Genomic DNA, 22,172 nt, shown 5'->3' with positions numbered 1-22,172 from the left:
GCCTTACGTGTACTTAAACAAATTTGAACTGTGTAGTTTTGCGGCTTGTAGGAGCCACAAAGAATGTAGCTTTTCCGCTTTTACAGTTGACTGAGAGGGAGTCTTGGACGAAAGAAACCATATTGAACATGTGAAAGTAGATCCAGATGCCAACAGAGAAAGTGACAAGCGAAGACGACAAGTTTGGATAGTAATATTGATTGATCGTTTAAATATATAAGTGAGCATATACATGCTCGACGTGGTAGCAGATACGCTCCCAACAAAGGCCTGTATACCTTCTTCGGGAGCTGTTCAGATTTCGTCTCTATACTGCACATTCTTGTCCCACTCTTCCAACTTGGCGTACGGGCTTCTCAGCCAAGCATTCAGCTCATGCAAGAATAGTGTGCTGTTTTCTCGTCCGAGAAATTCGGCCAGCAGGTTTTCAGCATGACCGTTGCTCGCTTTTAGGTCCACCATCCTCAGAATAGACACGACATAGGACAACAGGAACTCGGCGTTGCTGCTCGTCGTCGCTTCGTCGGAGGACAAGCATGCAGGATCCGCGTGTAGGAAAGAAAAGACGCGTAATTCGCGTCGTATCCACATACGAGCGCGTGACTGGAGTTCTGCAGAGCTGGCGATCATCTGGGGGGTCACATCGCAGTACCCTGAGAAGGGGTTGCTCCCCATGTGGAAGGAGTAGAGCTTTTTACTGTACACCTCACGGCGCCTGCGCAGCGCGACATCTTCGATTGGCGGAGAGTAGGGACGACGGGAAGATCTTGGTCTTCTTGGGAGTCCGTACGGAGCGAATAGAGAAGATGGAGCAGACACACTGCTGGGTGGATGGCTGCGGGAGATGGGATAGCTTTTGTAGTCGGTAGGCGAGCGCCAGTCATACTGGACAGCAGTGACTTCTGATTTGCCTTGGATGCATGTCAGGAACAGCGACGCTGTGGTGTAAGTATATGCGGAGCTCACATAGTGGACAAGTAGACCGCTCTTGGAGCCAGCTCACGAGGCACACGAAATCAAAAGTGTAATGATTGCAGGGAGCGGTGATTGCTCTTTCTGTGACCGACGAGAGACATATCACGCAAGTGTCTTCAGACTCGTCTTCGCTCAATTTAGTCGGCGTTCCCATGCGCTGGTGGTGGTGTTGGTGATGATGCGTTCATAGCTCGGGAGTGATGCGGCGGATGGGATGGCACGGGCCTCGGCGCGACTTCCGTCGAGAATCGCATCTTGCTCTGTTCACCATCCTTCCATCTTGCCGGCCAACGCTGAGCGCGGTCGTGAAGGCGTAGTTGCTCTTCAACCTATCATCTCGAGTAATCAGCGACGTGGTCAGCATACGAAAGTAATTGTTCCATGCTCCTTGCGACCAGTCAGCGCCTCTCTCCACCATTCACTCGCTCGCTGTCCACCATGCAGTCTGCATTCCAGGCAGTATCGACCAGGCCTACAGTCGCTGGGCCCAATGGGAAGGCGACCTATCACACCGTGACTGCGCTCAAGCGGTGGTCATGCGACGATAAAGATCTGCCTGCCGTGTCCGACATCAAGGCTATCCACATCTACGACTTTGACAACACGCGTACGTGTCTTGCAGTGAAGCGCGTCCTGCAGTACTGACGTTAGCAGTATTTGCAAGTCCCCTCCCCAACAAGCAGCTATGGAACAGCTCAACGATTGGCCAGCTTGGTTCTCCAGACATGTTCCTGAATGGAGGCTGGTGGCACGACTCGAACATCCTCGCGGCGACAGGCGAAGGTCTGGAGAAAGAAGAGATGCGTGGTTGGGGTGGCTGGTGGAACGAACTCATCGTCACTCTCGTCGAGCAATCGATGCTACAGAAGGATGCGCTTACCGTACTCCTCACCGGCCGCGGCGAGTCCAATTTCTCCGACCTTATCAAGCGAATCGCGCGGAGCAGGAAGCTTGACTTCGATATGGTTTGCCTGAAGCCGGCGATTGGTCCTGCTGGGCAAAAATTCAGAAGCACCATGGAGTTTAAGCAAGAACTGCTAAAGGACATCGTGTACACGTACAAGGACGCAGAGGAGATTCGTGTCTACGAGGATCGTGTCAAGCACACCAAGGGCTTCCGCGACTTTTTCTTTCAGTTCAACAAGGATCTGATGGCAGCCGGACAAAATCAATCCTCGCGCAGACCCATCGTTGCCGAAGTCATACAGGTCGCTGAGAACGCTACACAGCTCGATCCCGTCGCAGAGATTGCTGGGATTCAGAAGATGATCAACGCGCACAACAATCGAGTCAAATCTGGCAACGCTCCATCTGGCACCCCACCTTATCAGATCAAGAAGACCGTCTTCTACACCGGCTACATGGTTCCCGCAAACATGACAGAAAAGCTTACCTCACTTGTCAAATTGCCCCAAGGTGCCGACAGGAGCGATATTAGGTATCTCGCAAACAGCATACTGATCACGCCGAAACCGTGTCCAAAGAGCATATTGGACAAAGTTGGTGGCATAGGCGCTAAGCTTCAATGGAAGGTGACAGGCATCTCATGCTTTGAAAACAAGTTGTGGGCAGCGCGAGTCGAGCCAGTGCCCAAGACTGCCAAGTACTACTCCGAGAACCCTACTCCAACTGTTGTGTTGGCGATTCGTAAAAACGGACGCCCAGCGGATGCAGCGCGTATCGTCAACTGGCATCCCGTACCCGACGACCAAGCCTACACGTTTGAAAGCGTTGTAGGCGAAAAGCAAATGCTGCGTATCGAAGAAGAGACGGCCAACGAGAGCGAGTATGAGAGCTATTTCCCTAACAAATCGCATCGCCAGCGCTCGGAAGAGCCAAACCGGCGACAGAACGACCACCGTCCACATAATCCACGAGCCAGGGATGATCATCGTCCAACGGGCTACCGTGGAGGCAACCAAAACCGTGGCCGTGGAAACCACAGGAACATGTCGCATGGAAGAGGAGGGAACCGTGGTGGCTACCGTGGAGATCGTGGCGGTCATGGTCGTGGCCGCGGGCGTGGCGGAGGCCAGTCGCAGTACAGAAGCCTGGACGATGTCGATCGAGGCTACGGACAGCAAGGCCACGATAACAACCCTGACGCGTTCTACTAGCATAATAATGGGTTCGATCAGCACCAGAGTGCGACGACACTTGGCCACCACAGCAGTTTTTCTCTGTTTTCGGCATACCAGTATGCTCGATATGGTGTGCTAGCACCGCCGCTACACTCCGATATACGGGCAAGCTCATCTGTTGCCTTGTATATCTATTCTGCGCATTTTTCATAGCCTGTTTATCTCGATCAGATACCCGGAGTGTTCCATAGCCTAGTCTATCTTCTGTAACTCATTACAAACTACTACATAAACAGTTTATTTTGCAACCCTGTCCTTTTGCTCTGTGTTCGAATCCTGCATGTGTGCAGTGTCGAGGATTTATACCGCATATGTAATGTCTTACTCTAGGTACACCAAATTGTGGTTCAATCGTGCGTTTGGACTGAATCTGAAAGAGCTGGCCTTGGGGGTGGAGGGTGCTCGTTACGGAGGGTGATGTACCTGCATTTGCTTTAGATGTGGGTTGATGCACCTTTTTCTGAAAGCGGAGAGGGTAAATTTTTAGAAGGGAGGAGGAGCGGTCTGTTTATCTTGGTTATTTAACTTCTGAAAACTGTGAGTGGAATGGGTGAGTGATGAACGGTTCGAGAAGAGGGATGGTAAGTACAAGGAGCCGCTGTTTGCTACATCTGCCTATTTGGGCACTTTAACCTCCTATACTGGACTATTTTGTAGGTTTCTGTTGAAAACGAAATGATAGATCCAGACGATGTATATTTCTCGAGATGGCACCGTACAGTTCCTTATATTCCACCCGGATCGGCCAACACACGCTGTTCCTCTGACATGGCCGTGCTCTCTAAATATTGCGAGCTGTCTGACAACCAATCTATCTCGGGAGCAGCGCGTTGGTCGAGCAACTGAATCGACAGCTCCCGTAAGAACTCCTCCGGATATGTCTTTTGTCCTATCCAATCTCCAGTCGCCTTGCATATGAAGATGTCGACCATGAATTTGCGTGCAAGAGACCCTGTCACAGTGCCGTTGTAAATGATGCATACTGCATCTCCGTCTGGATAGTAGTATTTGCCATCAATCTCATGTCTGCGACATACCTCCAAGATCGTTTTGATAGTCGCGTTTTTGGTTTCAGCGTCTTGTAGTTTCTCTGCTAGGACGTACAATTGGGCAAGGTCTTCATATTCGGCGTCAATGGCCTGGATCAGGTCAGACCGATCGTCTGGTGTCACTGCTATTTTTCCCGTGTAGAGGTAGTGAGTGTAGATCGCGAAGATGTATGGACTATCGTCTAGGAGTTTGACGACTCGATCCTCTGCCTCTTTCCAGTTGCCAGATAGAGCTTTTTTGAAAAACAGGGATCGCGGAGTCAAGAGCGGGGTATGGACCTGGAATGTCCGGATCTCGTCACCGGAACCAACGTCGATGCGGATACACTCGTCGTAGCTGCAAGTGTAGAAGGTTAGCAGGAAATAATAGCGCGCTCACTATTCATTGTAAGCTTACTCGATGAGCGCCTTGCGAGGGACAGGAGCATATTTTGCTTGCGGCGTCAACGCGACCATTTTATTGCCTCCTATCCAAGATAGTATCGATTCACTGAAGCTAGTGTTCAGTAAGAGTCATGTACGAGAGGAATGAGCTGAGATATACAGGCACACACGTGGCGCGCTAATGATACTTCCATTTTATCACAACACGTTCAAATGAAAAGCATGGTGTGGCGGCGGACAACAGCAGATTAGAAAAGTTACTTCTCATCGTGTCTCACTTTCGGAACAGGCATGTTCTGTACTTTCTCTTAGATATTGTCTATAGCACGAAGCGGTCTTTGCACAAGGATATCATAAGAAAAGTGCACGTGGAAGAGAAACGGACAACAACTAAAGTGTTGAATCGAGTTCCATTCTATGGAGCGAGAATTTGAGAACAGGCTCATAACGAACATAGACTCCGAGTTGTGGTTCGATAGCCTGGGCAATCCTCCTATTTGGATTGTTCTGGAAACTAAGACCACGGTGTGCCTCTCAAGCTACTTCCTTGGCCTCAACCTCCATGTATGCCATGCCACCGTCCTTCATAGCTGGATGGCTGTCTGAGATAGCTCGGAAGCCTAGGAGACTAATTGCGAGCTCGCGCACGAACTCCTCTGGCCAAGCACTGCTCCCGGCGATCCAACTGTCTTCGGCATTATAGGTGAACACATCGACCAATAGTCTACGTGCTGGCGAACCAGGCAGTGTACCCTTATAGATGACACGGGTAGAGAAGGTGCTAAATGCGTACCAGCGACCGCTGTCGCGCTTCATGTAGATCCGACTAACAAGGGCTTTGATGATAGCGTTCTTGCAAGGAATATCTTGCATTTTCTCGGCGAAAACATAAAGCTTGGCTAGCTTGATGTATTCTTCGACTCCCGAGTATCCGGAAGGTACTGGATCGGGTTCAATAGGCAGTTCGCTCTTGTAGAGATAATGCAAATAGAGAATGAAGGTATCCGTATCGTCCTCGGGAAGTCGCACGATCCGTTCCTCTGCTTCCTTCCAGCCGCCGGATAGTGCCTTCTTGAAGAAAAGTGAACGAGCCGTGAGGAACTCGGCGTGAACGGTGAATACCTTGAAATGGTCGTCAACGCCAACCTCCACGCGTACAATATCATTGAAGCTAGCAGGAAAGTACGTTAGTTACTGTCGGATCTGAGGCGTTAGGTACCTTACTTTATGACCTTCTTGTTGGAGACGACGGTGTTGTTCGTGTCGTTCGCCATTGTGCAGTTGCAATGGAGTTGGTTCTTAGAGTTGTTTGAACGGCAGGTAGGAATAGGTGTCAGCGTGCGGTCGATCTGGCCAACTACAAAAGTTCGCTCAGTGAAGTGAACGGTGAAGTGAACAACAAAACTGGCTCGTATGAAAGTTGGTCTTGAAGCCTCAACTCTTTACCTCTGATCATCACGCTCTTTGTTTTTTCTTCTGTCAAAGTCATAAACCTTACGATAAAATATGTTTCGACGACAAACACATCCTCTTTAGTCTCTTGTTGACTGGGATTTCATTATCCATCCATATTAATATGAACGTGGTTATGTCCGTGTCTTTGCGTCTATGTAGGAGGAAAATGTTATTGTTTGTTGTTCCCACAAGTGTGTAACATAAGCGGTGTTCGAGAGGTGTTGATATGGATCCTGTGTCGTGGAGTTCGGTATCTACGCGTTGTGATGAGTAATTCAAAACAATCTCGCTGTTTACCATCACCGTTTGAGTCAGAGCCTCTCAGATCAGCGAGGAGAGCTTCAAACGGTATCACAAACGCAATCGAATAATCTACGTTACAACGTGTTCTTCAACCGTTTCGTAACTCCTCAATCTACAGCTCAGGCCGTATCAACGCAAACGCGCATCGGCAATATATCACTCGTCCCGGCGTATCCTCATCTTTCGTGACCTGCGTGGAACCTATCCCAAACTGTCAAAGAGTTTGTCATAACTGCCAGCGTATGGAAACGACGACAACTAAAATGCACTACAAATCTCCAGAGCTCGGGAATGGGTACAATGAGGCAACAAGGGATGTCAAGGGAAATGCGGAGCCAGCGCGGCGATAGCACTACCACTAGCTCCAATACATGCTAGCGCACCGCGATAAGACGCAGGAACGACCAGGCATCATCCCCCGTGTGCCCCAGATCGGCGTGCACGCGCAATCAGCACCTGACTGGACATGCTCATCATGCCTCGTACAGCAGGCAGGATGACCTACTGCGCCTTACGTGGCTGTGGTCTTTATCCTCTTCTACCTACAACCCTTCCATCCTTCTCTCTTCTCTCCACCTGCAATACATTTCTAATCATTACCTTGGCAACCGACTTCTGCATCGACGCGTAGCTCATTTGACCTCCGCGGACTAAGACACCAAAGACGCGTGATTGAAGTGACATCCACTATACCGACCATGGTCGATTCATGGCTCCAGGCCGTGAAGGATGGAGTTCAGAATGCGGTAGCTTCGTCGACGTCAAGCATGCCAGAGACATCCGCCATGCCGTCTCTCCGCACAATTAGCAAGCTCGCTCTCGGCGGCGCCCAAGTGCTGCTTGGTGGTGGAGAGAGAGCAGTAGGCGGTTATACACAATCATGCCCCCTACCGCAGTTGAGCTGCCACAACACTACTGTCGTAGAGAACCTGTGTTGCTTCAACGCACCGGGTGGACAGCTCCTGCAGACGCAGTTCTGGGACACACATCCCGTCACCGGACCCGAGGATAGCTGGACGCTCCACGGACTATGGTACGTATTCTCCAAACACATCTCATCGCCACAGGAATCGAACTGACAAGTGCATGTGTATAGGCCAGATCGTTGCGACGGCTCTTTTGAAGCAAACTGCGACCCCTCGCGCGCTTACAACAACATCTCCTCCATCCTCACATCGTTCAACGCAACCGACCTGCTCACCTTCATGCACACATACTGGAAAGACTATCAAGGCGACGATTTTCTTTTCTGGACCCATGAGTGGTCTAAACATGGTACATGTATCAGCACGCTGAATCCAGAGTGCTACCCCGACCACCGCGCCACCGAAGAAGTCGTCGACTACTTCCAACGCGCCGTCGACCTCTTCAAAACCCTACCCAGCTACGACTGGCTCAAAGCCGCGGGTATCGAACCCAGCTTCGACAAAACATACACCTTCCAGGCCATCCAAGACGCGCTCGCCGTCAACAGACCCGGCGTCGAAGTCACCCTCGGATGCAAGTACGGCCGCCTGAACGAGATCTGGTACCACTTCGATGTCCGCGGCTCGCTGCAGACGGGCGACTTCGTCCCCGCGGATCCAGACGGCACAAAGTCCTCTTGCCCGAAGTCCGGCATCAAGTATCTGCCCAAGGTCCGCCGCACGGGGCCTCCGGGGACGACAACGACTGTCGGCGTTCCGGGTCCGACACACTCATCCGTGCCCGGCAAACCGTTCACTGGCCGCGGACATTTGAACGTCGAGGTCAATGGCAAGAAGACGGGGTGTGTCATCGGGAAGGGGACGTGGTATACTTCGGGTACTTGTGCGACGTTCACTGCGACGGAAGTCGATAACGGATTTACCCTCACATCGTCCAAGGGTAAATGCGGGATCGTGTCCGGAGTGTTGACGTGCAACAACGGCGTGACGTACGCCACGGGGTTCACGAACGTGGATGGCAATTTGGCCGTAGGTGGGAACGCGGTGTGGAGTGCGGACAATGTTGCGAAGCGATATACGCAGGAGAAGATCTATGCTGGTAACGGACATTCAGAGAAGATTAGTATTGAATGGCAGGGGGCTTGAAGAAGATGTGTAGAAGAGTGAAGACAATCAAGACAATGATCACTGTCTTTAGTGTTTGTTTCAAATATTCGTTGTTCATGAGCACTGGTTAAGCAGTGACTCCATCAGTTCGGAGGCTTTCGCCATGCAGGACCTTGCAACGCCCTTTACATGTCGCCTCGGATATCTATCGTAAAAAAATTGCGTAAGCTGTTGAACATGCCATGCTATCCCACCCAACTTTTTGTTGAAAACTCCAATATACCCATCAAACGCCATGCACCAGACCGATCGGAAGCCGAGAATTTAGACGGGAAGGGGGAAAGTCACAGCCCAAGCCGCAATCTCCTTCTTCAGGTTGTTGATCTCGTCGACCTCACCCGAGGCAACCCTTGCCTTGAAGTCCTTGAGCTTGTTGTTCTCCTTGGGAAGCTCGGACTGGATCTTCTTGCACATCTTGATGCAGATGTCGATGTAGTTGGCGATCTTCTTGAAGTCCTCCTCGCCGAGGCCACGGGACGTCATGGCTGGTGCGCCAATGCGGATACCCATGGGCGAGAGGGCCGACTTGTCACCGGGAGTGGTGTTCTTGTTGCAGGCAATGTTGACCTGCTCAAGGACGGCCTCGACGCGCGCGCCGTCAAGAGCAAAGGGCTTCAGGTCGATGAGTACCATGTGGTTGTCTGTGCCGTCGGTGACGAGCTTGTAGTCGCGCTCCTTGAAGGCGACTTCGAGGGCCTTTGCGTTCTTGACGACTTGCTGCTGGTAGAGCTTGAAGTCCTCGGTCTGGGCCTGCTTAAGCGCGACGGCAAGGGCGGTGATGGTGTGGTTGTGGGGACCGCCCTGGTGACCGGGGAAGACAGAGAAGTTGATGGGGCCCTCAAGATCGTACAGTGTCTCCTTGCCGGTCTTCGCGTCCGTCTTGCGTACACCCTTACGGAAGAAGATCATGGCGCCACGGGGTCCACGGAGAGACTTGTGGGTGGTGGTGGTGACGACGTCGCAGTAAGGGAAGGGCGACTTGTTGACGCCAGCAGCGACGAGGCCGGAGATGTGAGCCATATCCATCATGAGGTAGCAGCCGACCTTGTCTGCGATCTCGCGCATGCGGGCGTAGTCGATCTCGCGGCAGTAGGCGGAAGTACCAGCGACGAGAACCTTGGGGCGGTACATCAGGGCGTTCTGCTCGAGCTGGTCGTAATCGATGATGCCCGTGTCGAGGTTTACGCGGTAAGGGAAGGTCTCGAAGTAGGTGGAAACAGCGGAGATCCTGCATAGAGTCAGCACGTACTCCGTGTGATCGCAGTGGCGTATACGCACTTCCTCTGGGGAGTCTGGTAACCGTGGCTCAAATGCCCGCCGTGGGGCAAGTCAAGACCCATCAGCCTCTCATGCGGCCTCATGATGGCCTGGTAGACCTGCAAGTTCGCCGGGCTACCGCTCAAGCACTGCACGTTGACACCCCACTTCTCAGCATCCAGGCCGAAAGCCTCGAGGGCGCGCTTCTGGCAAAGTAGCTCGATGGCGTCGATGTGCTCGTTGCCACCGTAGTATCGTGCACCTGGGTAACCCTCAGAGTACTTGTTCGACATGGGCGAGCCAAGAGCGTCGAAGACGGCGCGGGACGTGACATTCTCCGAGGCGATGAGCAGGATGGACTCGCGCTGGCGCTGGATCTCTTTTGTCTATATTGCAGTTGGTACACGTCGTATGGTGTGTTTCTAGACGTCATACCATGATGTCTGCGACCTCCTGGTCAGTGTCCACCAGGGACTTCTCCATGAGCTGTCTTGAGTCAGTATGGTGGCCATGTCTCTTGGAAGTGAGGGGCACATACGTCCTGGTGGGACTTGGGGAGCGCGTAGCTAGACATGGTGTGATGAATTGACTAGCGGGGATATTTGTGAAGGAAGAAGGGAGGTGTGTGGGAGAAGTTGGAGAGTTGAGAAAGAATTTGAGTACTCCTCAGCGAGTACTCGATGGTCTTCCGCCCCTCACCTTGGACTTTTTTTGATTGGACGCTAAGACCGATCAAGCAAAGTGGCACCATTGAGCCGGTCATCGGACCTCCGACTGAAAGCTTCTTCTCTGAACGTGTGTCTCGCTCCAGTTTCTTTTCGTGGACGCATCATACATAGTATTACCAGCGTGTCTCCGTAAAATACCTGTCATCACGCTTTGTCACGCATGATAGAAGGGGCTATCGACGATGATAGACGCAATGGCTCTGCCAGTGCACATTCAACACCCAGCAAAAGCCAAGGTCTGCGATCTACTATGAACGCACGAAAAACGTCGCAGCAATGCCATAACATGACCCTTGCAGGTACCACGGTTATTTCGATTCTATTCATCACAAGCATCATAGTCAGATTCCAATTGCAACAATTCTTCTCTCATTCTGTCGTTGGTTACATAAATCCTATCCATCAATACGTTGCATGCTCATCATCGCGTTCTTCTGCTCATGCACGTGTGCAATCCTCCACCCATGGTCGCGGATCAATTCATCCAAATGCAAGAAGAGCCCCCCAACGCCGAATATGCCAAAAACGTCGTCCCTTGCAGCAGGCTGCAGTTGCGTCGTCAAAAGGTGGGTATGTAACAAATCGTGCCGTAGCGAACAGAACAAAACAAAACCAGCCAAGGGACGCTGGGCGCAAATATACAATACACCCACATTACCACCTGGTCTTTTTATTAAAATCCATGCAATTCGAATCAGTACCGGGTTGCTCTTAGTCGTCGGTCAGGCGGTCCAGGACGATGATGCTCAGGATCATGACAAGTAACCCGATGGTTACTATTATGAGCAGTACAAATCCGAACCAACCGAGTACCATTGCTGACGTGCCTACACCGGATTTGACACTCCCGTTCCCTAGATCTTGAGCGATTGTTGCTGCTGCGACTGAGGCTGTATGTTGCCATAGCACGGAGACGAGGACGAAGATGGACGAGATGAAGATGAGTGCGAGCGCGACTTGCGAAACGGGTCTTGAGGGGAAAGGCTTGACATCGACGTCGGAGCCTGTGTGCTCGTCTCGCTCTTCGTGCCACCCTGGAAACGTTGCGAGCAGGATGAAGGTGAAGAAAGCGAGGATGATGGCGACAATGAGAAGGTAGGGGAAGACGACGGCATCCTTGAAGGTAGCGGCGACCCAGACGAGGTTGAGCGGGTCCTGATCAACGGAGACGTTGTCCACGAGCGCTGTTGCGTTGTTGGAGCAAATGTAGCCACCGCCATCTCGGTTGATGCAAATGCCGAAGTAGCCTACGCGGACGCCGAGCTGCGCATTACCGACGATGTTGGCAATGGCTTGTGTGACGCCAGGGTCGACTTGGTCGATTGAGTAGGTAGGCGTGTATTTTTCGTACCACATGGAGATGAGGAAAATGCCTGGAATGAGCGGTGATGTGGACGAGCATCCTGCGAGTAGTAGTGCTATGTGCCGTTAGTTGTTGTCGAATGGGAAAAGACGCTGTCAAGACGTACATAGTAGGATAATAGCAACGGCTATCAGGATCATGAGAACATGGTGAAACCCCAAAAATGGTATTAACCCTAGAAGTGAGTGTCAGTTTTGACTCTTCGCACAATGACCGTGTAGTACTCACGCTGCATGCTAACAGCGAACTTGAGGCCCGCCATTGTGAATGTGTTTTTCTCTCAACGTGCTCTTGGAACGTATGCCTTCACGTCCCTGCGCCCCCAAAGGGCCGGGGAAAACGTGCGACGGAACGCACTCGTCCCTTGAGCGAGCGACTGGTCTGGTCGCAAGAATGTCGGTGGATAGAGTTTGCGCAAAGTATGTCGAAGTAGTAATATTCTCACAGCTTTGGCGGTGTGGAATGCAGTCTGTGAGTGAGCGAATGTCAGAAACTCCCCAGTTGGTGAAGAATATGCGGAGGGGTGGGAAGTGGGTAGCTTAGAAAGTGTGTCCAGAGTCTGCAGCTCGAGTTTCCTTTTGCTGGGTGCGAGATTGCTGAGGGTGGAGGTTGGTGATGTGGCTGGGCGAGAGGCTGGTCGGTAAACATAGCGCGTCGGCCGAGCAACCTGCCAGCGCGCTCAAGGGCCACGCGACGTCATGCCCAACCTCGCATACAGCAAATCACAGCAGCCAACCCATGTCCGGATGCAGTCTTGCTGGGGAAAAAGGGCCCTGTTCCTGCATTGGCGCCCTCGCGAGGACCCTCGGATGATGCAGTGTCCAGCCTCTTCTTTTTGGCTGCGACGTGGCAACCCGCCTGCGGATCGAAGCTTATCACTGCAGACCGCCCATCTGCTGGCACAAACTGGACCCCGACCTGTGCGGCACCGTGTCTTTCCTTTTCCCCGGCCTTCGCGACGGTTCAACGTTTGCTTGTCGAAATAATGTCCGCGAGTTTTGCTTATTCCAGTGACATTGGCAATACCCCTGCCTGACGCCCTGCCTGGCGAATTACCATGGCAGCCAGACTTTGTTGCTCAAGCTCAAGGTCAAGCATCTGCTCCGTCGCTTCGCCAACGTTTTTGCGCTTGACCCGATTTCCTTGACAACATGTCTAATGCGACATTGCACCTTCCCAATCGGACTCGCGTCAGGACCGAATCAGAGCCATCGTTGGCGTGTGTACGCAAACGACCTCGTAGTGGAAGCCATGAAACCATCTTGAATCCTAAGCGAGAGCGGCTCGACACTTTCGAACATGCTCCCTTGGACTTGGATGCAAGCTCAATACGTCTCGTCCAAGTCCTATCTTCTGATCCCAAAGACGACCTAATACGATGCCACGTCCGCCATGCGACGATTGATGCTAACTATATCTGTCTGTCATATGTATGGGGACCAGCGGATGACTATCACACAATCCTCATTGACGACCGCCCCTTTCGTGTACGACGCAACCTATGGGATTTTCTAAGAGTTGCAGGCTCGAAAGAGGCGAGGACCAGGAATGTTGGCATCGTCAATGCGCCCAACAAGCATGTTGATTTGTCCAAAAAGACGAACGATAGCATCGCATTCCACTTTGAACAACCGCTCTGGATTGACGCAATATGTATCGACCAAAATAACACCTCTGAGCGGAACCACCAGGTGCAACAGATGGGCAAAATTTACGGAAGCGCGCAGAACGTAATTGCGTGGATGGGGGATGAGCCAGTCCTCGCTTCTCTTTTCCGTGGGATTAGAACCGAGTGGCATCACGGACGCTTGATACCACCAGACAAGTTCCGCAAAGGCATTCCTGACCTTAGTAAGAACGAGTACTGGACGAGAGCCTGGATCACACAGGAGATTACGTTGGCCAAACACGTATATCTCCTCGCAGGCGAAGAAGCAGTAGGTCTCACTGACTTTGACAGTGCCGTTGTACACAACAGCACTCACGATGCTGTCATAGCAAGCTATACACGCTTCGGTCTGGATCTTCCCTGGCGACCTTCTCTCGACATGAAATCACGCGACGTTGAACACACTTTATTAGAGTACCTGTGGATTTCTAGGTCAAAACAGTGCTCGGATCCGCGCGACAAAATCTACTCTCTTCTTTCCATGGCTCGAGACGCAGTGGACATTCAGGTCGATTACGCTATCCAGACAATTCAGCTCGCTTTGAACATTCTCAATCGCTACCCGGACCGGTTCTGCTTGTGTCAGGCAAGATTATTACTGCAAACTTTGCACGTGAATAAGTGGCTAGATCCGGGGCCTGATGAGTCTATGAATCAGCACCCGTTTGCAGAACTCTACGGGCAAGCTGTCCCAGTCGACGCTCTCACCTGCCCAGGCTGTAATGACACAGTCCCCGCGACTATTCTGCAACGAAGCCTTTCCATGGGAAGACTATACATGTATTGTCTTGCCTGCAATCACTCGGCGCTACCCGCTACCTCACAACGCAATCGCTTCGGACACATTGTGATTGAAGTACGAGAGTCGGTGGATTGTCGTGCATTCCATTTTGAGAATGAGCGAGACCAATGCTGCGATATCACCAAGGGCGTTCAAGTCGTGACGTGTGAGGATGAAAACGACAGGGTGGGGATTCGCATATCGGTTGACGTCCTGTGTCGACTAGCATACTCTAATTCGCAACACGACGCCCCCGTGCACGACGCTCTTGCGGGCGTATCCCGGGCTTTGACCTGGAAGCTGGTGTCACACTCCTCGAGCTCAGCACAAGTGGTAGGTGATTCCTCCGTAGAAACTCTGGTCCGGCTGTTCGACCGGAGTGCCAGACACGGCAGTCCAGACCAAAAGGCATCAGACAGGTATTCCTGCAAACAGGAAAGCATCGACTCGCAGCCGTGCATCAAGGCCACGCCGTTCCTGTAAAAGGGATAGTCAGTTTCATAAACGAGCAGAACTCACAGGCGAGACTATCGGCGGATACGATTGACACGCTCGACACATTTATCTATCCGTTCAACAGCAACTTTAATCTCTCTGTGCATCCTTGCGCTTGGATGCACGCACACAGCGCACGAAAGATCGCAAAACAACACGGAGTGTTTCCAGCCGTTGACGCCCTTCTCAAATTCGCAGACGCGCAGAGTCCCATGACGCAATATCGCTGCAGCAGATGCAGCTCAGACGTTACCCTATCTACGAACGACGGACCAAATGAGGTTCAGTTACATGCTAGCAAACATCATTCGGATGTACGCCAACAAAACCTGTTGTGGATCTCATGTTGTGACGTCTGCCGAGTTGCCTTCTTCACGAAGGCTGATGCCCTCCAACACTGGACAACATGCAGTAGTAGTCAGTCAGCTGCCGCGGAGTTGAGGCCTGTCGTTCTACCATTCAGTCTACTGTTCCGTAGGAAGACGGTAATAACAGAAGACCACATGATATACCAATTCCTGCACGATAACCACCACGGATATGCTGTTAAAGTCCGTCAGCGCAAGTTTGTTGAGCTCCAGGGAATAGTTGCTATACTAAGCAGTACACCCGCAGATGGGTTCTGTCGCAGGTCCTATTATCCGAAGAAGAACGTGCGCCACCCTACGCCGGACACGCGACATCGATATCACATCGCTAGGCTCTATCCTTTCACGGAACAATGGGTTACATTCAGCGAGGCTCAAGAGTTTGCAAAGGAGATTGGGTTGTTTGAGGGCCTGTCTGAAGTTTGGTCGATCGCCAACGAGCCGACAGTGAACCAGATCATTGAGGTTATAAACTGCAATGAGTGCGGGCAAATATTGGGCCGAACCAACTAAGACATCGCAAACCACGCTGCTAGAGACTGCGTACCCGCGAAATCAAAGGTAGGCGGTGACCGGTTGATTGACGTAAACACGATCCAGATGCACGTGGCGGAATGTACTGAGTATCTGATTCTGTTCTTCAACGGAGAGGAGTGGGCTGAGGTACTTCTTAATAGACTATAGGGATGAAGAAAATACATGAAACTGTCTGCCGTTGGTTGAAATACACTCGACGGAATGGAACCAGAACTCTAGATGCTAAGTGTCTGATATGCGACTGCCTTCTCTCAAAGGAAAATATAAGAATAATATCCATCCGACCCTGTCTCTTTCACTACTTCCCCTGGACCCACACCCCCCCCTGCCCAGGTTGACCAAAGAAGATTCATCACATCAGACTTTATTAAAGACACGATAACGAGAAATTAACGCTGTCACGAACAGACCTGTCTTATATATCCCAAAAACACCTCTCCTCACAAACACCTCCCTATTCCAGCGTGCAAACTCCACACACACCCACTGCAAACATCGGGCAAATCATCCAAAGTCCTTCAACGTGAAGTTCGTAATCCAATTCATGAACACGCACACATGCGGCTCTCGATACCGAACCCAGTTAGCCAATCAGTCAATCAATGAATCATGCGCGGTATATCGTGTTGAAAGCATGCATGCATACACTCCGATCCCCTCCAGCGCCGCCCCAACCAGTGCACGCATTAGTCCATAACGATTCGACCATGCGTTCCGTCCCGCGATCCACGCCAGCCCCTGAACTCCCGCACCCAAACGCCATATCCAAAGCCATATCCAGGACCAACGCGCCTTCACGATTGCACTACGGCTACGCGCGTGCGGTAATGTAGTCTTTGTTTTCGATTGTGACGCTTTTTGTCTGCGTGAGGGTTAGTATGTATGTACGCGTGGTTGCGCAATCCCGTTGCCAAACACGCATGGCGTGAATCGCAGGAGGGGGGGAGGGGAAGAACATACCATGTGATTAACCTTGTATACGCCGACGAGCCTGGACGCCAACTCGAACATATTGTTGCGCAGCGAAATGACGATGAACTGCGCATTCCTTGTGCGCTCCTTGATATAGCTCGCAACAATACTGACATTGCGAAAGTCAAGCGCGGCATCAATCTCATCCATGACGTACAAGGGCGTGGGCTTGTAGTGGTGCAGAGCGAAGACGAGGGCGAGGGAGGAGAGCGTTTTCTCGCCGCCCGACAAGTTGGAGATGTTTTTCCAGCTCTTCTTGGGCGGCATGACGCTGAACATGATGCCCTCGCTGAAGGGGTCGAGCGAGTCGACGAGCTCGAGCTCCGCGTTGCCGCCCATGGTGATCATTTGGTACATTTCCTTCAGCCGCGCTGTGATGATGCCGAAACCCTCCATGAAGCCTTCGAGGCGGAGGCGGCGTAGCTCGTCGCACTTGCGTTTTGCGGCGTCGCGCGTGGCGACTGCGCTGGCGAGGTCTGAGGAGCGCGATGCGTGTTCTTCGACGCGTTTGCGGTATTCGGCCAGCACTGAGAGGTCGACGGGGGTGTTTTCGTTCTTCTTCTCCAGAGCGGCGATTTCGGCTTTTAGTTGCGATTTGTCCATGTCTAAGAGCTCATCTTTGGTGTAGGTTGGGAGGCCGGAGTCGGATTCTTGTTCTTCGCCCAAGTCGCTAGAATTCGTTAGATGGCATTTTGTGTGTCGGAGTGTGGGAACTTACGTGACGTTTTGGTGTGAGAGTTTACTCAATCTGTCCTGGTATTCGGCCTGCTTTTTCTGGTACACTGCGAGGCCCTTTTGCCCTTCTTCGAGCTGGACGCGCATTTCGATTTCGATGGCGCGGGTTTCGTTTAGCTCGGTGGTTTTCTCGTCGAGCTCTTTCTTGACGGCTTGGAGCTCATCTTTTCTGGTCTCGAGAGCCTGTAACAAGCGTTAGCTATGGTAGTTACTGAGTTGCATGATATATACCTCCTGCGCTTCTTCGGCTTGTTGCCGGAGACCGGAAGCATCGTGTTCTTGGGACTCCATGTCCGCTTCGACCCTCTCCGCTTCAGCTGCAAGCTTTTCAAACTCCTTGATCGCGTCATTATAAGCCTTCTCATGTTTGGCGCGCTGTTTTTCTTCCTTCGATTTTGCCACCTCAGCGTTAGAAGACTGCTCTGTCAGTGTATCAATCTGCTGCTTCAGGCCATCAACCTTGGCTTTCTGACTTCGGAGTTTGACACCACCAATTTCCATGATCTTGTCTTGCAGCGCCTTGATCTCGGCTGCTACATCCTCGGTCTCAGCACTGAGTTTGGCGATTTCCTTCTCCATCGAAGCAATGCTCTTCTCCAGCGAGGAAGTGCGTCCCTTGTCTGACTTTGTTAAAGTTTGCTCAGTGCCCAGTTCCTTAATCCGACGTTGACCATCCGCGATGTTACGATCGAAGCTCTCCAACTCGAGGGCAATCTTCTGCGCTTTCGTACCAAGTTCAGGTATTTGCTGATTTAGACCCCGCAGCGCAGTTTCGAGCTCTTGTTGCTCTTGCTGGCGCTCAGCAAAAGTCTGTTCAAGCGTGTCTCGATCCTGCTCAAGTTGGGTGACTAGACCACCGGAGATGTTGGATGCCAGCTTCGACGACATCTTTCCCTTGACGACACGACTTCCACCACCACTCATGGTACCGGCTGTATCGATGAGTTTGCCATCCAGGGTAACAACGCGCCATCGTTTTGCGCCATAAGCGATGCGTTCTGCTTGGTCCAGGTTTTCCGCAACGAGCGTGTTTTGGAGCACATGAAAGAAGGCAGGCTTGAGACTGTCCTGTTTCGGCTTGACGAGATCGAAAAGGCGAGGAACACCCTCAGGTGTCTGGACCTCCGACATGTCTCGCTTTGCGAGGCGGTCCAGGAGAATGAAGTTAGCGCGACCGAGATTGTTCTTCCGGAGATGCTCAATGCACTGTTGACCAGATTCTACAGAGTCCACGACCATGTTATCCAACTGTGGGCAAGCTGTGGAGATTGCTACGTCGTATACCTGATCGATAGTGCCTAGATTGCCTAGACGGCCGTAGAAACCATCAATTCGACCGGACTCCTTCAGACGCATGAGGCCAGCGAGGACGTTACCTTGTGTCTGTGTAGCAGAAAGACTAGCACGGGCTTCATCAGCCTTGGCCCTCGCGCCAGATAGCTTTGACCTCAATGCGGGCTCCTCTTGAGCTAGATTCTCGATGACGGCTTGCATCTTCTGGGCCTCCTTCTCGATCCGCTTCTTCTCGGCCTTGCAGTCTTGAAGCTCGGCAGCCTTGTTCTCCTTGGCCTCCTGGTATGCCTCAATCTTGGCCTCTACATCGGCGATACCCTTCGTACCCGCGTTCTCCCTCTCACGAAGGATGTCGAGTTCGCTCTGTGCAACTGCCATGGCAGACTTCTTCTCGTTGATCTTGGCAGTCCAGGGTTCCAGGGACTTCTGCTTGGCCGCGATTTCGTCTGAAAGGCCTTGAGTTTTTCCTGCCAAGCTTAGGCGGACAGTTTCAAGCTCCTTCTCTTCGACTTTCATGCTGTCTTCTAGCTCATCAATCTCCTCTGCGTAGCGCTCCAGATCGGCAGTGTACTGCTTTGCGAGGGTTTCCGACTCGGCTCTGCCATAGCTGCTCGTTTCCTGAGTCTTCTCGAGCTTCTTCTGCTTGCCAGTCAAGAACTTCTTCTTCTCCTCAAACTTGACTGTTTCTTTGTCAATGCGCGCAACCTCCTTCTGGAGTTCCTGACTCGTCTTCTCCACCTGCTCCCACTCTTTTGCCACCTTCTTGTGATGACGCTCTAGCTGCTTGATCTCTTCTTCACTGCCCTGGTGTTTCTGAAGTTCTTCGTTGAGTTGAGCCTGCATTTGATCCACTGATTCCTGGGTGACTTGAATATGATCGTCCAAGTTGGAGATGTTGATCTGGTAGAGAGTCGCTCGCTTGGCGGCAAGATCGTTTTCTTCCCGAATGTAGGATAGAGCCTTGTCCTTTTTCTCTTCCAGACTACTCTTCTCCTTTTCGACATGCTGTACCCGGTTGTTCTTCTCCATGCAAGTCTCGTTCAGGACGTCCACCTCAGCTGCAGATTCCTCGATAGGCGTCTTGTACTTTGAGGTACCAATGATATCTTCCAAGTACTCAAGAAGACCGTCGTCGTGTTCAGTAAGGGCTTTGGGCTTCATTTGCGCAATCGACTCGACTTCGCCCTGGAGGATGAGGAAACGCTTATGATCCAGATCGACTCCACGCTCTCGCAGCAGTGTAGTCACGACTGTAAAGGTGGACTCTTTTTTGTTGATGTAGTACTTGCTGGAGTTGTTCTTGAAAGCACGTCGGGAGATGACCAGCTGTGTTTCCGGAAGCACCTCGTGCGCACCACCTGGGAGATCCTTGACTTCCTGGAAGTGAACTTCGACTTCACAGTATTCCAGGTCCGGAAATGCAGCCGAGTTGTGGATGAGGGCGGAGATCTTGCCCTGTCTCATCTTGCTCGCGCGAAACCCAAAGACGAAGAGCAACGAGTCGATGACGTTGGACTTGCCCGAACCGTTTGGTCCCACGACAGAGGAGAAAGATGCGTGGAACGGGCCCACTTCTTGCCGCCCCGCGTAGCTCTTGAAGTTGGTCAGGACCAGCCATGTGATGACTGTGCGCTGTTTTGGAGGCTCAGGGCCTTGCAATGGCACCGCAGCTGCCCGTCTCTTTGCAACAATATCCATGGGCCTTTCCAATACAGTGTGCTGAGAGCTGATCGGTTGAAACATGTCTGGCTGTGACGCTTCGGGTTTAGGTTCGGGTTTTGCTGTCGCTTCTGGCGCGTTCACAACGACTTGTGTGATGTCGGCGAGGGGCTCGGGGACTGGTTCTGATTTGGGCAGCGGCTCTGCGACGACTGTCTGCTCGTCTTCGGTGTCGTGTGCTGTGTCTGCAACAGACGCACTCGACTCTTCCGCGGGTTCCTGCTCTGATGCCTCTTCGCTCACGGCTGACGTCTCTTCATTGGCGACTGACGCCTCTTCGTCCGCAACTGATGCATCTTCGTCCGCGACCGATACCTCGTCATTTGCGACTGATGCCTCTTCATCCACGACTGACGGTGCTTCGTCCACGGCTGTCTCTTCTTCCACGGCTGACACCTCTTCTTCCACGACCGTTGGCTCCTCTTCTACTACTGATGGCTCTTCTCTCACCGGCTCAGCGACCTGTGGGGCAACCGACGAGCGAGGTTTTCGCCCACGCTTCTGAGGAACAACCTTGGCCGGCGAGCACAGACGGGCACTTCTCTCGGGAGCAGCCGTGGACGTGGACTCGGTAGCGCGTGGCCGTCGCCGCGTCGCGGGCTTGGGCGTTGCATTCTCGTCTGCAACTGGAGCTGCGGCTTTGCGTGGGCGACCGCGACCCCGTCCTGTCTTGAGCGGCGCGGGTGTTGGTGCGGGCTCTGCCTCGTCATCTTCTTCCTCCTTCACTCCAGACGCAACTGTCTTGTTCTCCTCCTCGTCTGAATCGTCGGCAATGGGCGCTTTTCGGCGCGTCGCTGCTGCGCGTGTCGACTTTCTGGGTGTCGGCGCCATGGTTGTTGCTGCTTGGTGGGTTAGTGGGCTGTGGGTTGGACCCCCGCTTGGAAGTGTGGTGTGGTGTTTATCCGCACGGGCCTGCTAAACAAGGGAAACGCGCCGAGCACGTGTCGTCACTTCTTCCACTTCCACTTCCGTCCCGAGGACGCGATTCTCGCTCACACGTCCTCTTTCTCTAGCTTTTGTATGGCGCTGAAAAATAAGCACGTTGAGATGTAGTCTGTCAAGTCTTGTACATGATCAACTCGATGCCTTGCACTACAGATGATCTTGGCATGCACTGTACTGTCTTCAATTCAGGACAGCACATATACATCCTCGCTTCCTCATGCCCAGACATATCCAACTCCATAAGCTCTACACAAGCAATCACGCTACCTCAAATCAATAAATAAATAAAACAAGCAAGCCCATATCCACGCTCATCCATCACCATAACAGCCCCACTACACCCCACCATCCAACCAACAGACGCAACTACCCCCCCAAGCATACCTGTTCCCACCCATCACCTTCCACTCAAAATGACCGCCCCCCTCCAAAAATTCAAACTCATCTTCTTCGTCCCCGCCTCCGCCCTCACCCCCTGCAAAGCAGCAATCTTCTCCGCCGGCGCGGGCCGCTACCCCGGCTACACCGAGTGCTGTTTCACGAGCAGAGGTACGGGCCAGTTTCGGCCCATAGAAGGGGCGGATCCGCATGTGCGTTGCATTCTGTTTTCTTAGTGATGTCCGTGTTTGGGTGTACTTTGCTATGTTTATGTGCCTGTGCTGGGGAGGTGACTTGGTGTGTAGATTGGTAAGGTCGGCGCGCTGGAGGAGGTGGATGAGTGGAGGGTTGAGACGGTTTGTGTGGGGAGGGAGACGGTGGGGAGGGTTGTTGAGGCGTTGAAGAAGTGAGTTTTTGGGAAATGGACAGGGGAATCTGTGGTGAGGGGGCTGATTCGATCCAGAGCACATCCGTATGAGGAACCGGCTTATGATGTGTATAGGATGGAGGACTTTTGAACGAATATAGCGGG

At 52.3% G+C, this 22,172-nt stretch overlaps 10 protein-coding genes across 10 annotated transcripts; 4 read left to right on the top strand and 6 right to left on the bottom strand.

Annotated features, from left to right (window-relative positions):
- Positions 1-185: 185 nt before the first annotated feature.
- On the bottom strand, positions 186-1,142 carry P153DRAFT_422688 (uncharacterized protein). Its single transcript, XM_033672381.1, has 2 exons — positions 967-1,142; positions 186-911 (listed from the first exon to the last, which is right to left on the bottom strand). Exons 1-2 carry the CDS (start codon positions 1,127-1,129, stop codon positions 295-297), a joined length of 780 nt encoding a protein of 259 aa, XP_033524322.1. The 5' UTR covers positions 1,130-1,142; the 3' UTR covers positions 186-294.
- Positions 1,143-1,413: 271 nt separating this feature from the next.
- P153DRAFT_290289 (uncharacterized protein) lies at positions 1,414-3,092 on the top strand (the record flags this gene model as incomplete). The annotated part of the gene is made up of 2 exons (XM_033663705.1): positions 1,414-1,582; positions 1,630-3,092. 2 exons carry the CDS (start codon positions 1,414-1,416, stop codon positions 3,090-3,092), a joined length of 1,632 nt encoding a protein of 543 aa, XP_033524321.1.
- A 601-nt stretch (positions 3,093-3,693) lies between these two features.
- P153DRAFT_315365 (uncharacterized protein) lies at positions 3,694-4,703 on the bottom strand. The gene is made up of 2 exons (XM_033664947.1): positions 4,563-4,703; positions 3,694-4,502 (listed from the first exon to the last, which is right to left on the bottom strand). Exons 1-2 carry the CDS (start codon positions 4,619-4,621, stop codon positions 3,842-3,844), a joined length of 720 nt encoding a protein of 239 aa, XP_033524320.1. The 5' UTR covers positions 4,622-4,703; the 3' UTR covers positions 3,694-3,841.
- Positions 4,704-5,083: 380 nt separating this feature from the next.
- On the bottom strand, positions 5,084-5,823 carry P153DRAFT_356604 (uncharacterized protein; the record flags this gene model as incomplete). The annotated part of the gene is made up of 2 exons (XM_033666662.1): positions 5,084-5,720; positions 5,774-5,823. 2 exons carry the CDS (start codon positions 5,821-5,823, stop codon positions 5,084-5,086), a joined length of 687 nt encoding a protein of 228 aa, XP_033524319.1.
- A 1,182-nt stretch (positions 5,824-7,005) lies between these two features.
- Positions 7,006-8,379, top strand: P153DRAFT_356603 (ribonuclease T2; the record flags this gene model as incomplete). Its single annotated transcript, XM_033666661.1, has 2 exons — positions 7,006-7,340; positions 7,404-8,379. The coding sequence occupies 2 exons, from the start codon at positions 7,006-7,008 to the stop codon at positions 8,377-8,379; spliced, it is 1,311 nt and encodes a 436-aa protein (XP_033524318.1).
- Positions 8,380-8,664: 285 nt separating this feature from the next.
- P153DRAFT_290126 (glycine hydroxymethyltransferase) lies at positions 8,665-10,231 on the bottom strand (the record flags this gene model as incomplete). The annotated part of the gene is made up of 4 exons (XM_033663695.1): positions 8,665-9,628; positions 9,679-10,043; positions 10,093-10,143; positions 10,196-10,231. 4 exons carry the CDS (start codon positions 10,229-10,231, stop codon positions 8,665-8,667), a joined length of 1,416 nt encoding a protein of 471 aa, XP_033524317.1.
- A 509-nt stretch (positions 10,232-10,740) lies between these two features.
- On the bottom strand, positions 10,741-12,366 carry P153DRAFT_396268 (membrane fusion mating protein FIG1). Its single transcript, XM_033671465.1, has 3 exons — positions 11,977-12,366; positions 11,855-11,923; positions 10,741-11,803 (listed from the first exon to the last, which is right to left on the bottom strand). Exons 1-3 carry the CDS (start codon positions 12,008-12,010, stop codon positions 11,097-11,099), a joined length of 810 nt encoding a protein of 269 aa, XP_033524316.1. The 5' UTR covers positions 12,011-12,366; the 3' UTR covers positions 10,741-11,096.
- Positions 12,367-12,899: 533 nt separating this feature from the next.
- On the top strand, positions 12,900-13,979 carry P153DRAFT_289805 (HET-domain-containing protein; the record flags this gene model as incomplete). The annotated part of the gene is made up of 2 exons (XM_033663675.1): positions 12,900-13,265; positions 13,347-13,979. Coding segments are annotated over 2 exons (999 nt in total), but the record flags the coding sequence as incomplete, so codon positions are not given.
- Positions 13,980-16,007: 2,028 nt separating this feature from the next.
- On the bottom strand, positions 16,008-21,148 carry P153DRAFT_422683 (condensin subunit Cut3; the record flags this gene model as incomplete). The annotated part of the gene is made up of 8 exons (XM_033672380.1): positions 16,008-16,460; positions 16,559-17,240; positions 17,289-17,488; positions 17,537-17,609; positions 17,640-17,722; positions 17,765-17,809; positions 17,843-20,590; positions 20,768-21,148. 8 exons carry the CDS (start codon positions 21,146-21,148, stop codon positions 16,410-16,412), a joined length of 4,263 nt encoding a protein of 1,420 aa, XP_033524314.1. The 3' UTR covers positions 16,008-16,409.
- A 494-nt stretch (positions 21,149-21,642) lies between these two features.
- On the top strand, positions 21,643-22,158 carry P153DRAFT_396265 (uncharacterized protein; the record flags this gene model as incomplete). Its single annotated transcript, XM_033671464.1, has 3 exons — positions 21,643-21,852; positions 21,946-22,046; positions 22,104-22,158. The coding sequence occupies exons 1-3, from the start codon at positions 21,676-21,678 to the stop codon at positions 22,156-22,158; spliced, it is 333 nt and encodes a 110-aa protein (XP_033524313.1). The 5' UTR covers positions 21,643-21,675.
- Positions 22,159-22,172: the final 14 nt, after the last annotated feature.

Source organism: Dothidotthia symphoricarpi (assembly GCF_010015815.1).
Source record: "Dothidotthia symphoricarpi CBS 119687 unplaced genomic scaffold P153scaffold_9, whole genome shotgun sequence".
Taxonomy (NCBI): domain Eukaryota; kingdom Fungi; phylum Ascomycota; class Dothideomycetes; order Pleosporales; family Dothidotthiaceae; genus Dothidotthia; species Dothidotthia symphoricarpi.
Note: the sequence above shows the minus strand (reverse complement) of the source record. Positions and strands in the feature narration are given on the sequence as shown.

Bases quoted from the DNA above. Each gene is read 5' to 3' on its own strand.
- P153DRAFT_396268 (XM_033671465.1), bottom strand. From the start codon at position 12,010: ATGGCGGGCCTCAAGTTCGCTGTTAGCATGCAGC. The intron at 11,924-11,976 runs GTGAGTACTACA...ACTCACTTCTAG, and splicing joins GTTCGCTGTTAGCATGCAGC to GGTTAATACCATTTTTGGGG. The intron at 11,804-11,854 runs GTACGTCTTGAC...AACGGCACATAG, and splicing joins CGTTGCTATTATCCTACTAT to CACTACTACTCGCAGGATGC.
- P153DRAFT_315365 (XM_033664947.1), bottom strand. From the start codon at position 4,621: ATGGTCGCGTTGACGCCGCAAGCAAAATATGCTCCTGTCCCTCGCAAG. The intron at 4,503-4,562 runs GTAAGCTTACAA...CTACACTTGCAG, and splicing joins CCTCGCAAGGCGCTCATCGA to CTACGACGAGTGTATCCGCA.
- P153DRAFT_422688 (XM_033672381.1), bottom strand. From the start codon at position 1,129: ATGGGAACGCCGACTAAATTGAGCGAAGACGAGTCTGAAGACACTTGC. The intron at 912-966 runs GTGAGCTCCGCA...CATGCATCCAAG, and splicing joins GCGGTCTACTTGTCCACTAT to GCAAATCAGAAGTCACTGCT.